Source organism: Mastigoproctus giganteus, chromosome 8 (genome assembly GCF_048544385.1).
Source record: "Mastigoproctus giganteus isolate SK-2022 chromosome 8, ASM4854438v1, whole genome shotgun sequence".
Classification (NCBI taxonomy): domain Eukaryota; kingdom Metazoa; phylum Arthropoda; class Arachnida; order Uropygi; family Thelyphonidae; genus Mastigoproctus; species Mastigoproctus giganteus.
In genome coordinates, this window is record NC_143582.1 from 21049506 (window position 1) to 21064870 (window position 15365).

Sequence of the window (15365 nt, forward strand, 5' to 3'; positions counted from 1 at the left end):
CTGTTAAAGCAGGACCATAAAAATTTCTGGCGTCATTGATGTGATTCTAATTCATTGTAACTACTGTTTTCTGCCGCAAGATGTCTAATTATGTTTTGAAATATATTCTGCTTTTGAATAAATGCATGTCGATAAAAAAAAAAAAAAAAACATGCACCGTGTATTACATAATTTGAACATGAATGTGAACTTGTCTTTTACTTGCCGATCTGGAGTCTCCCTCCTGTCTACTCCACCCAGGAAACCTTAAAAGCTTATCGTTCTTCTCTACTTCCCCCGTCTCTCTATCAACCAATATGAATTAAAAAAACTGTCATGTTAGGACCACCAAAATCTAGTTTTTGTGTGGTTTTACGTGCATAAATGACTAAGGCAATAGCATTAGCATTAGCATTAGCATTAGTAGAGGCATTTGATGCAAGAAAGCAAGCTTATGCAGCATCAGCCAAAAAAAAAAAAAAAAAAAAACCCACTTCCACTTCACCCCTCTGTTCGTTTAAAATACCTGTCCAGCTGAGCCTTAAACTTATTTAGGCTATCAACCTCCACCACAAGGGATGGCAGTCTGTTCCACCAACCAACCACCCGCTGGCTAAAGGCAAATTTCCGCACGTCTATCCTACATCTGTCTTTCCTCAATTTGAATTTATGCCCTCTCAGGTGATTTTTCTGAGCTAGAGGAAGAATCCCATCAGCATTGAGCATGCTTAAACCATTCAAGGCTTTATACACCTCTATCAGATCACCTCGCTGGTGCCTAGTCTCCAGACACTGTAATTTGCAAAACTTAAGCCTTTCCTCGTAAGAGCACCCCTTTGTTCCATTCACTAATCTTGTTGCCCTTCTCTGTACTCGTTCCAGCAGCTCTACATCCTTCTTGAAATGAGGCCTCCAGACCTGTATACAGTACTCTAGGTGTGGCCTGACCATTGCCTTATACAATGGAATAATCACCTCCTTATCCCTGCTGGAAAAATTCCTGTATATCATTGACAATACTCCATGAGCTACTCTTGCAGCCCGTCTGCACTGCTCAGAGAACTTCATATCTGCCTGCACAATCACCCCCAAGTCCCTTTCATTCTCTACCACTGTCAGTGTAGTACCACAGAGTTGATACGTTGCCCTGGGGTTGCTGTTTCCCATGTGTAGTACTTTACATTTGTCAATGTTAAACTTCATTTGCCACCTCTCAGCCCATCTGCTCAACCTTTCCAGATCCTGTTGCAGCAGTGTAGTGTCAGTAGTGTCCTTGACAACCCTGCCAACCTTTGTATCATCTGCAAACTTGGACATTAAGCTTGATATACCATCATCAATATCATTTATAAATACAGAAAACAATAATGGACCCAACACTGAGCCCTGAGGGATTCCACTAATAACATTAGTCCACGATGAGCAGTGTCCATTGATTACCACTCTCTGTCTTCTCCCACTCAACCACCCCTTTATCCATAGCAGCAATTTGCCTCCAATGTCACACTGCTCCAATTTGTGTATCAGTCTTCCATGTGCAACAGTCTTCCATGTGCAACAGTCTTCCATGTGCAACAATATTGCGCTTTATATATTGTCTCTAAATAGCGTGTGTTCTGTGGTCGATTTTCTTTTTGCTGGAGGAAAAACCCGACTTTCCGGGAGAAAAAACCATGCTACCCTCGCCTGAAACCGACTGTCTCAGCCACGTTGTGAAAAAGACTCATAAAAATATCTCACTTCATCAACGGGAATGCAAACTCAGGTCTTTTCCACCCGGTGTGGGGAGGAAGGCGATTCTACCAAATGTGCTACCCACGAGGATATCTATGAGCCACCTTATCCATCCATGTGTATTATGTCCATAAATTGAGTTTTTTTTAACTTCCAGAAAAAGATTGACTAGATTTGCTGGATGCAAAACTGGAGTTTCCGCGAGGAAAAATATCTAAGATCCACTAACTCAGCCACGGAGTGAAAAAAACACTATAAACTTCCTCGTGTCATTGACAGGATTAGAATCGGGCCTTTTCCACCCATTGCGGGGAGGACGGTGATTATAACCACTGTGCTAGCTACGCAGACCCAACTAATATGAACTCTGGAGCTTGCCTTCTATTTCATACCTCCCCTTCACCACTGCTCTGACTTTACAACCATAACGAGGTGAATTCAATGCGCCACATGCGGATATGGGATCTCTATCTCACTCCACCACACGTCATTTATTTGACATCTTTCAACGCTTGGTACTCGACAAGTTTGAAATAATCCTCTCTAGAGATCAGGCCTATCCGGACATAACCTTCTCGTCTTCCCAACTTAACACACTTGAAAATTCATCTCTCTTCCACTTGGACCATGCATCACTATCATTCCATATTCATATTCCACATCCTCACCGATGCAGAAATGTATTACCAGCGAAGAATAACTTCATAAAAGAAGATTGGTTCCTAATCAACCTGGTTATTGCCCATATTTAATAAGGGTCCAAATCCACTCCTACAGACTACAGACCAAACACTCTCCAGAATAGCCTTAAAAACTATTTGGCATCATTACCCCCAAATTTCTCTACCTTTACCAGCGAACCATCATTTCTCAACACCACCACCACTACCACCACCAACATGCATTTAGCCAAGGCAAATCCTTTTCACAAATTTGCTGCCCTACTGGCAATTCTCAGAATCACTGGATCTCCACATTCAAGTCGATGTCACCTACACCGATATCTCCAAAGCTTTTGATAAGGTTCCCAGAAAAAGAGGAACATTGATATCTTTTTATCAGCAAATTCAAGAGTTAAGGCCAACATGATCCCATTCTTTTCTGGCTTCACAACTATATTACAAATTGGGCCCTGACATCATCAGCGATCAAGGAAAATCTATACTCCGCGATGTGGAGTCTCCCAGGAATCGTCTCTGGCCCGCTTCTCTCCAACGTCTTCATTAACGGACCTACTCATCTACTTCATTGTTCCTCGTTTTACTGATGACATCAAAATCAGTCAAGAACAAAGAGGGTGGTCCAAACCTCCAACCCGCTCTCGATAAGCTCTGGTTCAGTTTTAATGGAACAACTATTAACTCTTCCAAATAAATAAATAAATTTTCTGTTTATACTCCGGGACGACCAAACAGTCAGAGGAGTTAACAAGATAGACAGAATACAAGAAACAGCACCGTATTCAGCAGTCACGGGCTTGAACCCCGGTCACTCAAGGCACATGTACTTATGCACCCGCGCGCCTGACCACTAGGCTATGGCATGGCAGTTCATTTCCTTCATCTCAGCGAGTGGCTAATCCTCTGTCTATAATTTTTACATAATTAACTCCCAGTTCCTCTGCAAATGTGACCATGTGAGGATCTAGGCGTTACTTTCTTCTACAACGGCCGCTTCAGTCTTCGTGAAATTGTCACCAGGCTCTAAACTCTTTTGGATTCATCAAGAGAAACACTAACGCTGGTTTAAAAGCTACACTTATGACATTCTATACAGATCCTTTGTATTACATATACTAGAATTTGTTTCTCTTGTAAGGAATCCCTTTAAGGTCACCCTAAAGAACAAAATTGAAGCCGTCCAAAAGAATTTTGTACACTACATAACCTTCCTGAACGCTCCCTACTATGACATAGTAAGGAGCTACAAATCTGCTACAAATTCCTCTATAAATCCCTCTATTTCAATCTCCAGTCGCTTAGTTCCTGACGAATTAGTGCAGATTTTAAAGTCCTAGCGTATGTCCTATCAGCCAAATAAGACACTCTAATCTATTGAGCAGAATATAAGACATTGTTAACAACGGCTTTTATTCACCCAGTTGTCATTTTTTTGGGATTTCAGAGTCTTGAAGCATTCTTCACAACTTTCACGCTTCAGTTTTCAGCAAGAAAAGGAATAAGAAACGCTGGGCTTCACCATGGAGTGATCATGCTAAATGTATAGTATATCAGCTTTATGTCAGCAAATTAAACGTAGCATAAGAGGTTGTGGTATTTTCGGAGACTATCACAGCTCGCGTAATGGGATATACCAATAAAAATACATGGATTATACGCACTTATTTGAAAGGTGCCAGTTTATTATAAAGCATTCATGAAAAAAAAAGGCCTCCCTTCTAGATAAATGAATTGATATGAGTAAAATGACACCAGTGAACTGTGCGTACCTAATTAAATCCATACCATGGAGAAGTACAACTTCAATTCCCTCTAAAGGTGGAACATGATACCATTAAGTACGTTCTCTAAATGTTGCACAATAAATGAAATGTAACTTAACTTTTGTTCTTTGTCAAAATCATCATAGAATATGATGCCAAGGGAGAAGAGAAATATGACTGGAGAACGCTAGTATGGCGGACAAAAAAAACTGCATCATTTGTGAATTTTGCAAATACAGTAATGTGTTTTGTGCTGCATTGTGGGTTTCAGAAACGTTTGAAATGCTGTTAGATGGGATATATACTGAGTGATCACTGCATTATGACCACCTACCTAATACTTCGTAGGTCCTCCTTTTGCCCTTAGTACAGCAGCTATTTGACGTGACATTGATTCAACAAGATGTCGGAAGCGTTCGGGAGGTATGGCCAACCAAGTTGTGTGTAATGCGGCTAGCAATGCAGGTATGGAGGTGACTAGTGTATCCAGACGCCCGATATGCCTTTCCATAGTGTCCAACAAATGATCTATGGTATTTATATCGGGGGAGTTCGGGGACCAATCGATATGCTGGAAGTCAGAACTGTGTTCTTCAAACCATTCCTGCACAACAAGTGCCCGATGGCTCGGCGCATTGTCATCTTGGAAGACACCATCGCCATTCGTGAAAAAGTGTAACATAGCGGGGTGTACACAGTTAACAAACAGTTGGCGATAGCGGAGACCACTGATACGTTGTTCCATATGTACCAGGGCTCCGAGTTCCCGCCAGGGAAACATGCTCCACACCATACAACCGCCTCCACCGGCCTGCACTTTTGATACCATGCACGATGGATCAAGAGCCTCATGTTGTTGACGCCAAATCCATTCACGACCATCGACAGTGTGGAGTGTGTTATATATCTCCAAACCATCTGATCAGCGGGGAAATTTACAGTCGGTGTTTTGCAGTCAGGATGGTATGCCTCCGATTTTCGTCTTCTGACATATCGCTTCCCAACCGAGCCATGCAGGTTGCATTTCGATTCATCAGAAAAGATGACGGTGTCCCATTGCTCTTTTGTCCATGAAACATGGATTTTAGCCAAGCAAGTCGCTTTTTCCTCATTTGTTGAGTCAACAAAGGCTTCTTCTTGGGCCGATAGGCATGCAGACCACATTCCAAAATCAGTCTCTGAGTAGTTCGTGCATTTGTTTCAACACCAGACGCCATCTCAAAGTCCAGTTTTAGATCAGGAGCACTAGCATGGCGATTACGAGCCGTTTTAAATATCGATCTTGGGAAGGCGTAGTCACTCTCTTCACGTCACACCAGTTTCACGCTTTAATTTCAGCACCCGGGATACTGTTGACTGGTGGCAGCCTATTTTATCAGCAATAGCACGCATGGAAAGCCCTTCCTGGGACAGAGCAACAGCTACACTTTTTGTCTTGGTGTCAACTGAACACATGGAGCCATGCTTACACCTCCGTAAAACAGGATAATAATGAGCGTGTATACCCTTCCAACGCCATGTTTATAGAAACGACTGATGCAATAGAAGCGTTATCTTACGCAATACCTTTGTTTTGCGACAAACAAAATGATTGTGATCAAACAATATCTTATATGTTTAACTACAAATGTTACTTTTTTAAGGTGATGCAGTTTTTTTTTGTCCGCTACTGTATATGTGTATATTTTAATCGAATAAAATACAGCAGTGTGCATTTTTCGAGAGAGTGATATCGACGTATCTGTCGACTTCTAAGGCACGTTCAAAGTTACTTATATATATCATCTTAATCACTCTTGCACATATACAGAACCCCTACGTTGTTTGTTTGTCTGTTTGTAGTTTTGTGGCGCAAAAGCTGCTTCGGCTATATTGCGCCTAACCCCAACGTATCTGTCCACTTATATCGCATGGCCTTAACACATGATGATGTTATTAGTTACTAAAGGAGTGTTCCATTCCGTGAAAAGGGAAGATATACCTAATAATGTGACTATTTAGTGTAAGCCACTGAGTTAATTCACCCCTAAGACCTCACTTTCTGGAATTTTTCTAGAACAATAAAAAATAGTCCCAAAAAGTGTAAATCAAAAAAAGACCTAAACTCTCAGTGGGAAAAACCCGTCATATTTTATTTAGGTTCAAGTTTTTCCAAGTTTAATTCAAAGTCAGCGGCTATAAATGCTAGTCTGAAGGATTAACATCTCTTAAACAAACCCCCTCTTTGCAACCAGAATTATTCTTTTTTAACTGAAAGCAGGAGCGAACTGTAATGCGTATAGAGTTCTACGTGATAAGGTTCCAATAAGTGAGTACAGAAACTCTGCATGCTCATTGCCCTATATGCATCAGTTCTTTTATTTCGTCTTTTCTGTACATTTGCGAAACTAGGACATTTTGGACAGTGGAGAAGCAAAATCTATTGGGGAAATAATTTCATAATCATTTGCCATTTCATGACAAGAAACTAGGAGACAACAAAGAAACAGTTTTAATTTATTAATTTGTATTTGTATATATATATATATATATATATATATATTACACGGATTGGTTCTTGACAGATTCTAGATTTCTGTTTCCGTTTGCGCAATCTTTTCTTTCCACTTGTGAACCGACTGTGTTCAATGGAACGTCCTCTTTTTTCTCTTTTGCTTGTTTCCTGAAATAGAAAAGAGTAAGTTGATATATTTAAAAGTCTACGCGGAAACATCACTCAAAAATGATCTTCATGATTAATATTTCTTAAAAAGAATATAAATTAATAGTTATATTAATGTTAGACTACTTTTTTATTTCTAAAAATCGTTTTATACGAATTTTGAAATATGGTCGCATTTATGTGAAATCAAGGTAAAATTGTTCTAGTAGTATTTATTCATGCTTGATCAAAATATAAACAATAATCACAAAATATGCACGTTCTACAACAAATTTTCAACAGGAGTAGAAAATGTCACAAATAGGGGCATTGTACATGGAGAAAGTAAGGCCGATGTCTTTAAATAAAAGAATCACTTCAATCTGCAACTAGTTCAAAGACCTACACGAGATATAAGGGCTACATTCACTGGAAAAATAATTAGAAACTTTATTCAATGTCTAGTAGGACCACCTTTACATCCCATACACGTTATGGAAAGGATTCCACTAGGTGCCTGAGGAAGTCTAGCTCCAGATTTGGTCATTCTTCCATCAAGATATTTGTCTCCTGCTGTATTGTGGTCGGTAGAGAACTGCGAAACCGATTACCTCTTCCAACATATCCCAGAAATTGTCAATTGGATTCAGATCTGGAGAATTAGGTGACCAGAGTAGATGTTGGAAAGCTTGTCGATGTTTGTCGAATCATTCAGATACAAATTTTGCACAGTGGATAGTCGTATGCACTGCGTTGTCGTCTTAAAAGAATTCATTGCAATCCGGGTTAAAATGAAGTATTTGAACCATTGAAGTTGGTCCGATATGACAGAAAGATATTCATTAAAGGTTATGCGACCTTTTAACGGTAGGAGAGTGCCCATTTCGTACTAACAGAATATATCCAGTACCATGGGCACCAGCAGGATATTTTGCAAGGTGGTGCATGTGAGAATAATTTTTTTTTTCACCAAATTTTCGAATACATGCAATATCTTAGGTTTCGATAAATTAAGGAAAATATTAAAAATTGCGTATTACTTCGAAATCCAAAGGTGATGCACTTGCACCACCTTGCACCATGCTGCCGGCGCCCATGCCCCGTACCATAGGGCATGGGCGCCGGCTTCAGTGGTGGACACGAGACAGCCTGGATGCATGGCTTCATAAGATTCATGCCACACTTTCACCCTACAGTGGGTGTGAAAAAGGTGTAAATCGAGCCACGTCAGGCCACATGATCTTTTTCCACTGTTCCACCATCAAGTCTTAGCATCGGTGGCACAGCTCCAGTAGAATCTTTCGATTTTTTATAGAAAGAAGTGGCATTCATATGTGCATACGACTACCAAATCCTAGATTCTTTAACACTTGCCGCATAAGAAATGGGTCCTTCTTTGCTTAAACTGAAAGTCATTTGTGAACGTTGGACCTTTTATTCTGACACAATATTGTATACTTTTGAGCTGGTTGCTTTCGACGCATCAAACAAGATTGTAAAAGCAGTATTATAGGAAAAACATAGGCATAAGTAATATACAGGAAAGGAAATATGTTGTAGTATAAAAAGAACAAATGCTTTTCTGAGATGTATACACCAATATGTAGGTTTAAAACACTTCTACCTTTCTGTGGAGTTCTACACCGTTTAAACCAGAAGGAAACTTACCCAAACAACCTTTCAGCATCTTCTAGCGTATCTGGACAGATCATGTTACTGGTCTCGGGTAGTAAATAAATAAGCATCGCACTTATTAGGGAAAGTGCTCCATATAAAGCTATGGGTACAGCAGGGTTACTGACTTGTCCCTGAAATAAATTATTCAGATAAGATTACTATCGTTTTATTTCAGCTTATTGTTAAAATAAATTGTAGAACATAATAAGGATTGAAAAAATACAAGGGCAACACAATATAAGGGAATAATGGTTGATCACATATAATTTACAATAACTGCAGTTAGACAGAACTAACAAGCAGGGCCCGTCCCAGATTTCAGAAGATCTGGATGCGAAAATTAATGTTGAGAGAAAAAAAAAAAAAAAAAAAGCAAGGGGGGGGGGAGTTCTCCTTTCCTAGATTAAATTCCCTCCTCCCTTATTGGTATATATATGGTCCTTTTCGGTGCACTGCACCGCTATACTCCTCCCCCAAGCATTGACCCTTATCTGATAAGTATATCTTTAATTATAATATGCAAGAAGTCAAGGCATCCTTCCCTGTATGCCTTTGTCGAACATGCGATTACTTTCTGAGTACAGAATCAACAAAGTTTTTATTAGTACACGGTTAACAACCCAATTATTGATTTTTACAGTATGATCATGCTGGGTCATCATAGGATGATATATTAGCACGTAATCTGTTCGTACCACTGTTACACAATTGCATCTCATGCAATTGTGTAACAGTTGATGTAAATGAGATGAGAGCTAGAAGAATGAATAAAAGTGTAAGCATATGAGAAAAAGAACACAAACCATAAATGCTACAGTTAAGTACACACTAACCTTAGTTTTAATTAGTATTTAAATTTACACTACACATCATTGCATTCCCCCTGGCGTGTGAGAAAAAGATGAATGAGTTGAGTGAAAAAAATAATATATACAAATTTGTATATATATATACATATATATAAAAAACTTGGGAAAAAAATTATAAATTAAGAAAAAAGTATTTAAAAAAAAGAATGCAAGTAGAGTGAGAATGCAGATTATGAATGAAGTAAATGTGTATCTCTCCCACCCCATTGCCTGGTGGGTTCCCCACTGCCAGCTAACATATCCCACCCCCGGAGCGGGATTGGCAGATTAACCCTCATACCGGATTCGACACTCCTTGGACATGACACCGATGAAGACATTCTGCGGCTTTGCTGCCAACGGCGATCTGAACTGGGTACTCTAACCTGGTTCCCTTTAAAACCCCATCCCCAGGCAGGGGAGGGAGGAGACGGATCTCTGTCTCCTCTCCTCCCTGCCTTCTCGAGGATTGGAGCCTGATCCGTGGTGTTCCTGCGGCGAGGCGGAATCTTGGACACATGTTTTATTTCTTTGTCCTTTGTATGGATCTGTGCGGAGCCGACTTTTCAATGAACTTACTAACATCACTGAGGATAATGTGCAGGTGCTTTTGAATGACGCTTCCAGTTTCCAGGCCTTGCAGAGGTTCGCATCTGCTGTGTTCACCAGAAGGACGATCATAAGAAATTTGTCGGAGGTTGAGCTGGCAGCATATTTGAATAATGCATAAATGCATCTGGGTTGGGAGCTTCAGATCAGGAAGCTATATGTCTGATCTGTGGTTCCTCAACATGTACCACTACGGTGGTTTTTTTTTTTTTTTTTTGTTTCTCCTTCTTGGCTCTTGGGTTTGGGCAACCTGAGACCAGGAATGTTGGCACCCGACAGTATTGCACTTTTTCTGTCGGGTGCAGGATTGTGCTTTGGCACTAAAGATCATAATAGTAGAGCAGGTCCGGCTCCACGTGCCGGGGACGGGCATCACTTAGCAGCTGTGGATGACAGCTGCTTCCTGATGGCAAAGTGACCTGACATTAACAACACACTATACACACAAACACTTCTTTAATACAATTTTAACCTTTCCTATACAAAATTCAGTTATTAGTTTTAGATCATTGTTCAAAATTGAATCCATCTCAAAATTTTCTTCTTTTGAATATTCTATTTCTTAGCTATAATTCAGGCCCACTTTACAGTTTTTCTGTTAAAATGTTTTAGGTGGAGATGGGCACATGCCTAGGTACCACCCCGACACAGTATATACACACACACACACACACACACACACACACACACACACACACACACACACACACACACACACACACACACACACCTCCCTGCCTACCCCCCATACTTCGCCTGGTGGGGCTCGTCTCCACTGACCTCTTTGGGGATGCCTACTCTATCGTCCCTATTCTTCTATCTGTTTTCCCCCCAGTCTTCAGTCTTCCTCCCTCTCTAACTAAATCAACGGAAGTACACCCTTAACAATGCCGCCAAATTCTAATCAACGTCTAAATTCTACCGGTTCCCTGTAAATCTCTAAGACAACTAACACTATTAGCTAGCGTATAGCCTCACATGTCTAAATTTAATAACATCAAGACCTATTTGGCCTTTAACACATCTCTTTAGCGTTCAACCCCAACCAGTGATTTCCTAACAGCAATCCCATTAAGCATTAATGTCAAACGCAATTTTTTTTTTTTAATAGGTCCTAGCCACTGAAATCCCAGGAAACTAGGTGGCAGGACCTGCCAGAGCAATTTGTTGTGATACTGGATACACCCGGCTAGCTTCCACGTGGCAGGGTATGGGCAACGTTGGGCCCCACTAGGGGCCTGGCGGCCAATAAGCCGGATAAACAATGGGCACAACATATCACACTGCACAGACATGGCCCACACACTTTCAAGTCTCTGGCTTGACAGTATACGGTCCTCGATACAGCGAAACACACGCGGAGATGGGAGAAATCCCAGGTGCCGTCCGACACGAACATACCTTATACCTTATACCTTGTTACACAATTGCAAAACGACAGCAACTGAGATAATCAGCCTTTGTCGAACTAAGATGTTGTTTTGCAGTTGTCATGGTTCTACTACCGTCTGGAAACATTCCTGTGCACAGTAGAAATTCGTGGAAAGGAACTCCAAAGCAGTCAGAGTAGTACGTATGAACTACAATGCAGTACGTAGATCCCGTCAGCTCTAATAGAATATTAACCAAAAATTTACGGACGCGCCAGGAACTGATATAACAGCTGCAGAAAACAACCCAAACATCACAGATAGCAATTCTCAGCATCGACTTGCCTGATGTACACCCAAGTAATTGGTCCCTGAAACATGAAAAGATGTGTCATGAAGTGAAGAGGACGCTGTTTTCCCATCTGATGGCTGTGTTCAAATCTGGCAGCTGTCTGGAGAACATTATCAGAGTGTGTTACAGCTATGAAGGCTTGGAAGGAGTAATGTGTGTAATTGTTTCTAGTGGCTTGGGGTTGAACTATCGTTCATCGTTCCTGGAAAAAATGAATGTTATGATATTCTGGACAATTCCGCTCATCGTACATTGAAGCAACAATATGGAGAGTACAATTTCTATTTCAGCGTCATATGTCACACTGCACAATCTGTAGTGACTTGGTTTGAAGACATAGGTGTGAAAATGCTTCATTAGCCTGCCTAGAGCACCAGCCTCAACCCCATTAAATGCCTTTGGGATGAACTATAATGTCGGCTTCGAAAAACCTTAAACACCGATCAGTTGCCAAACTAATCGGTTTGTTCAAGAAGAAATGGACTAAAATACAGCCTTCCTCTTATGAAAAATTGGTTGGTTAATATTGTATCAATAAAAGATTCTTTCAAGCATGTAGTTTTTCGGCTACTTCTAAAATTATTGTGTATAGTTACTAGAAAGAAAATGTGTTGTTGTTGTTTAAGGGTTTTAAGACACAAGGGCATTAAAGGCCAAGACGTGTCTTAGAAAATGTGTGTGATCCAAAGAGTGCGATCACAAGAAAACAAGCTAAATAATTGGGTGCGAATTCTGGGTCTTCCAAAATCGCTTACCACGATCCTGGAATCAAGAATACAAACTATTTTCCTCTTGAAAACCTATTTTCCTCTTGAACGTCGCTTTCTGCTTGATACTGTGATGAGTCCATTCTGTACTTTTATAAAATAAATTCATTTGTCTATTGCATTGGTTCCCAAACTACTGAACTCTACGGACCCTTTCAGAAATCAAAAAAATGTTCACGGACCCCTTCAAATATCAAAAAAAGTTTGTGGACCCCTATATATACAGGGTTGTTAAAATTAAAGTATCGCTATGTAGAGGGCTCTGGAGCGAATTCTAAGGCTCGTATTGAAGAGAAATTTGGACAACAGGTACAATAAAGAATGCGCTCGCCATTTATTGAAAAAAAACAAAATTAGTTACAAAATTTGTCACTGTATGGCGCGTAACTATCTTAGTTACAATTATGCAAATAACGTAAGTTATTTGCATAATCATAAGTTGTTGCCACACAGTGACTACTCAGTTCTACTGTATTGTATAAAAGCAAAGCAGTCTCTTCAAAATCATACAGTAGATGTTTGCCTGCACTACAGCAGCAATGCCAACAATGTTGCAGGAAAAGGCGCTGTTAGTGAAGCTGTACTATCAAAACAGCAACAATGCAGCTGTGGTTATCAGAGAATTCCGGCGTCAGAAGCGCAAAAGGCCCACATGGACCTATGACTGTTTGTGCTGTCCGCAAATTTGCGAAATTTGAAGCGGCAGAGGTCGAACATCTTGGTGTTCAACCAGGTAGAGGTCGGAAACGAGTAGACACCTCTCGTGTTTAAGATGTGGCTATGGCTGTCGTGGATTTATCAAGTCAATCTCCATGCGGTAGCGCAAGTGTGCTAGCTGTTTCTCGTGAGGTGAACATGCCGTATTCCACTGTAAGGCTAGTAATGCGTCAGGTGTTGCAGTACTATCCTTACAAGATGCACATGCTACAGCAGCTAAAGTATGGTGATGCAGATATTCGTTTCACATACGAACTTCAGTTTCTGGAGCGAATGATAGCGGATATCACTTGGCCATGGAACATCCTTTGGAGTGATGAAGCCCACTTCTGCTTAAATGGACAAGTGAATACGCACAACTGTCGCATTTGGGCAACAGAAAACCCTCCAGTTATCCAAGAGGTCCCGTTGCATTCTCCAAAAGTGAGTGTGGTGTGGATTTACGGCCACATTCATGACTGGGTCATATTTTTTTGAACATGCAACACCGACTGGACCCCGCACCTGTTCCATCATTGGACAGCGATATTATGAAATGTTAGCAAATTTCGCAATACCAGAGCTGCAACAACGTGGGTGCCTTCAGGATACCATATTCATGCAAGATGGTGCGCAACCCCACATCCACCGTTGTGTCCAAAGATTGCTACGGCAACACTTTACAGACAAACGGGTCATCAGCCGTTGTTTCCAAACATCTTGGTCACCCCGATCACCGGATCTCACCCCATGCGACTTCTGGTTGTGTAGTTTTTTAAAGAACCAGGTGTATCGGGAAGAATGTCAAACTCTGGAAGATCTGATGGACAGCATTAGACGTCATGTGCTGGCTATTGTAGTTGACATGTTACGTTCTTCTGTAGAAAATGCTGTTCATCGAATGGAAACTGTTGTTGACCCAAATGGAGGACACATTGAACAATTGTAGCGCTGTTCAAGTGGTTTGTATTGCCACATCGCCATATAGTGACAAATTTTGTAACTATTTTTTTTTTCCAATAAATGGCGAGCGCATTCTTTATTGTACCTGTAGTCCAAATTTCTTTTCAGTATGAGCCTTAGAACTCGCTCCAGAGCCCTCTACATAGGGATACTTTAATTTTAACAACCCTGTATATATATATATGGTCGACCACCGTTTCGTGGACCCCCCTGTAACTGGTCTACGGACCCCCAGTTTGGGAAACGCTGGTCTATTGCATAATATATTTCTAAATTGTTAATTAACCTTAGAAGGTTCGGTACATGAACTTAGGGAAGAGCATTCAGCAAGTCTTACAAAACCGGCTTGAAATACGTTCTCCAGCTACCGTTAAAATCTATTCAGTGTTCGAAAAGTCTCCTTTAAGACTATCTATAACAACTTCAGTGTTCTTAGTGAACTGTCTTTATACGAGGACAGTAATTGCTTTAAGTATCTCTTCATTTCCAAGGTTATCTGATACTACACTCAGAGTATTTCCACTTGGATAACAAAGTTAATTCCGAGAAGTTTTAAGGAACATTGACCATACTTAAAAAGGTAGCATTTGGTAGAAAAACAAATATGGAATTTGAAATTAGCATAAACAAAATGAGGAGTTGATACTGTTTGCCAAAAGAAATCGAAAATCACAGAAGTTACTCACCAGCTCTTTGACGAATGGCGCAAACATGGATCCCACTTTAGAAAACATAGAACACGAGCCGATTCCAACATTTCTTACCACTGTTGGGAATATCTCTGACCCATAGACATAAACTATTCCAAATGATGCAGTTATACATATCTTGCAGATGCTTGCCAAAACAATCATCGCCCAGAACATATCTGTAAAAAGGGAATTGTTAAAAGTTATCCAAGGGCATTCGTTTTAATAACTTGTTTAAAATGAAAAAAAATGTGTGGTTAATCGTTATAATTCATTACGATTTATTAATTAAGTAAAAAGTTATTAGTTATTTTTTATTTATAATAATTAATTATCTAAGGTTTAAGAAATATGTACATAAAAAGTTTCAGCCGATTTATTTTTAGCAAGCTTCTTCTTCTTCTTCTTCTTCTTTGGTCCTTAGCTGGCAGCTGGGGGAGGCGGTTGGCCACGCAACCAGTATGCTGCTGTAGGTGCCGCAGGGTTTCGGACTTGCTCTGTGATGTTCTTCCATACCTTACGATCCATGGCGTCAGTCCTGGCCTGGTTAAGGTCGAGACGTCGGCTCTTCAAGTCATTTTCCACTTGCTTGGCCCA

General features: G+C 40.5%; 1 protein-coding gene across 1 annotated transcript in view; it reads right to left on the minus strand.

Moving 5' to 3' along the window:
* Window positions 1-6697: 6697 nt before the first annotated feature.
* Window positions 6698-15365, minus strand: part of LOC150081324 (organic cation transporter protein-like) — a 32418-nt gene continuing 23750 nt past the window's right edge. Inside the window, exons 9-11 of the mRNA XM_090380167.1 lie at window positions 14766-14947; window positions 8466-8605; window positions 6698-6818 (exon numbers count right to left, since the gene is read on the minus strand). Of these exons, the coding sequence (XP_090236293.1) occupies window positions 6698-6818; window positions 8466-8605; window positions 14766-14947 (443 nt within the window). The remainder of the gene's footprint in view (window positions 6819-8465; window positions 8606-14765; window positions 14948-15365) is intronic.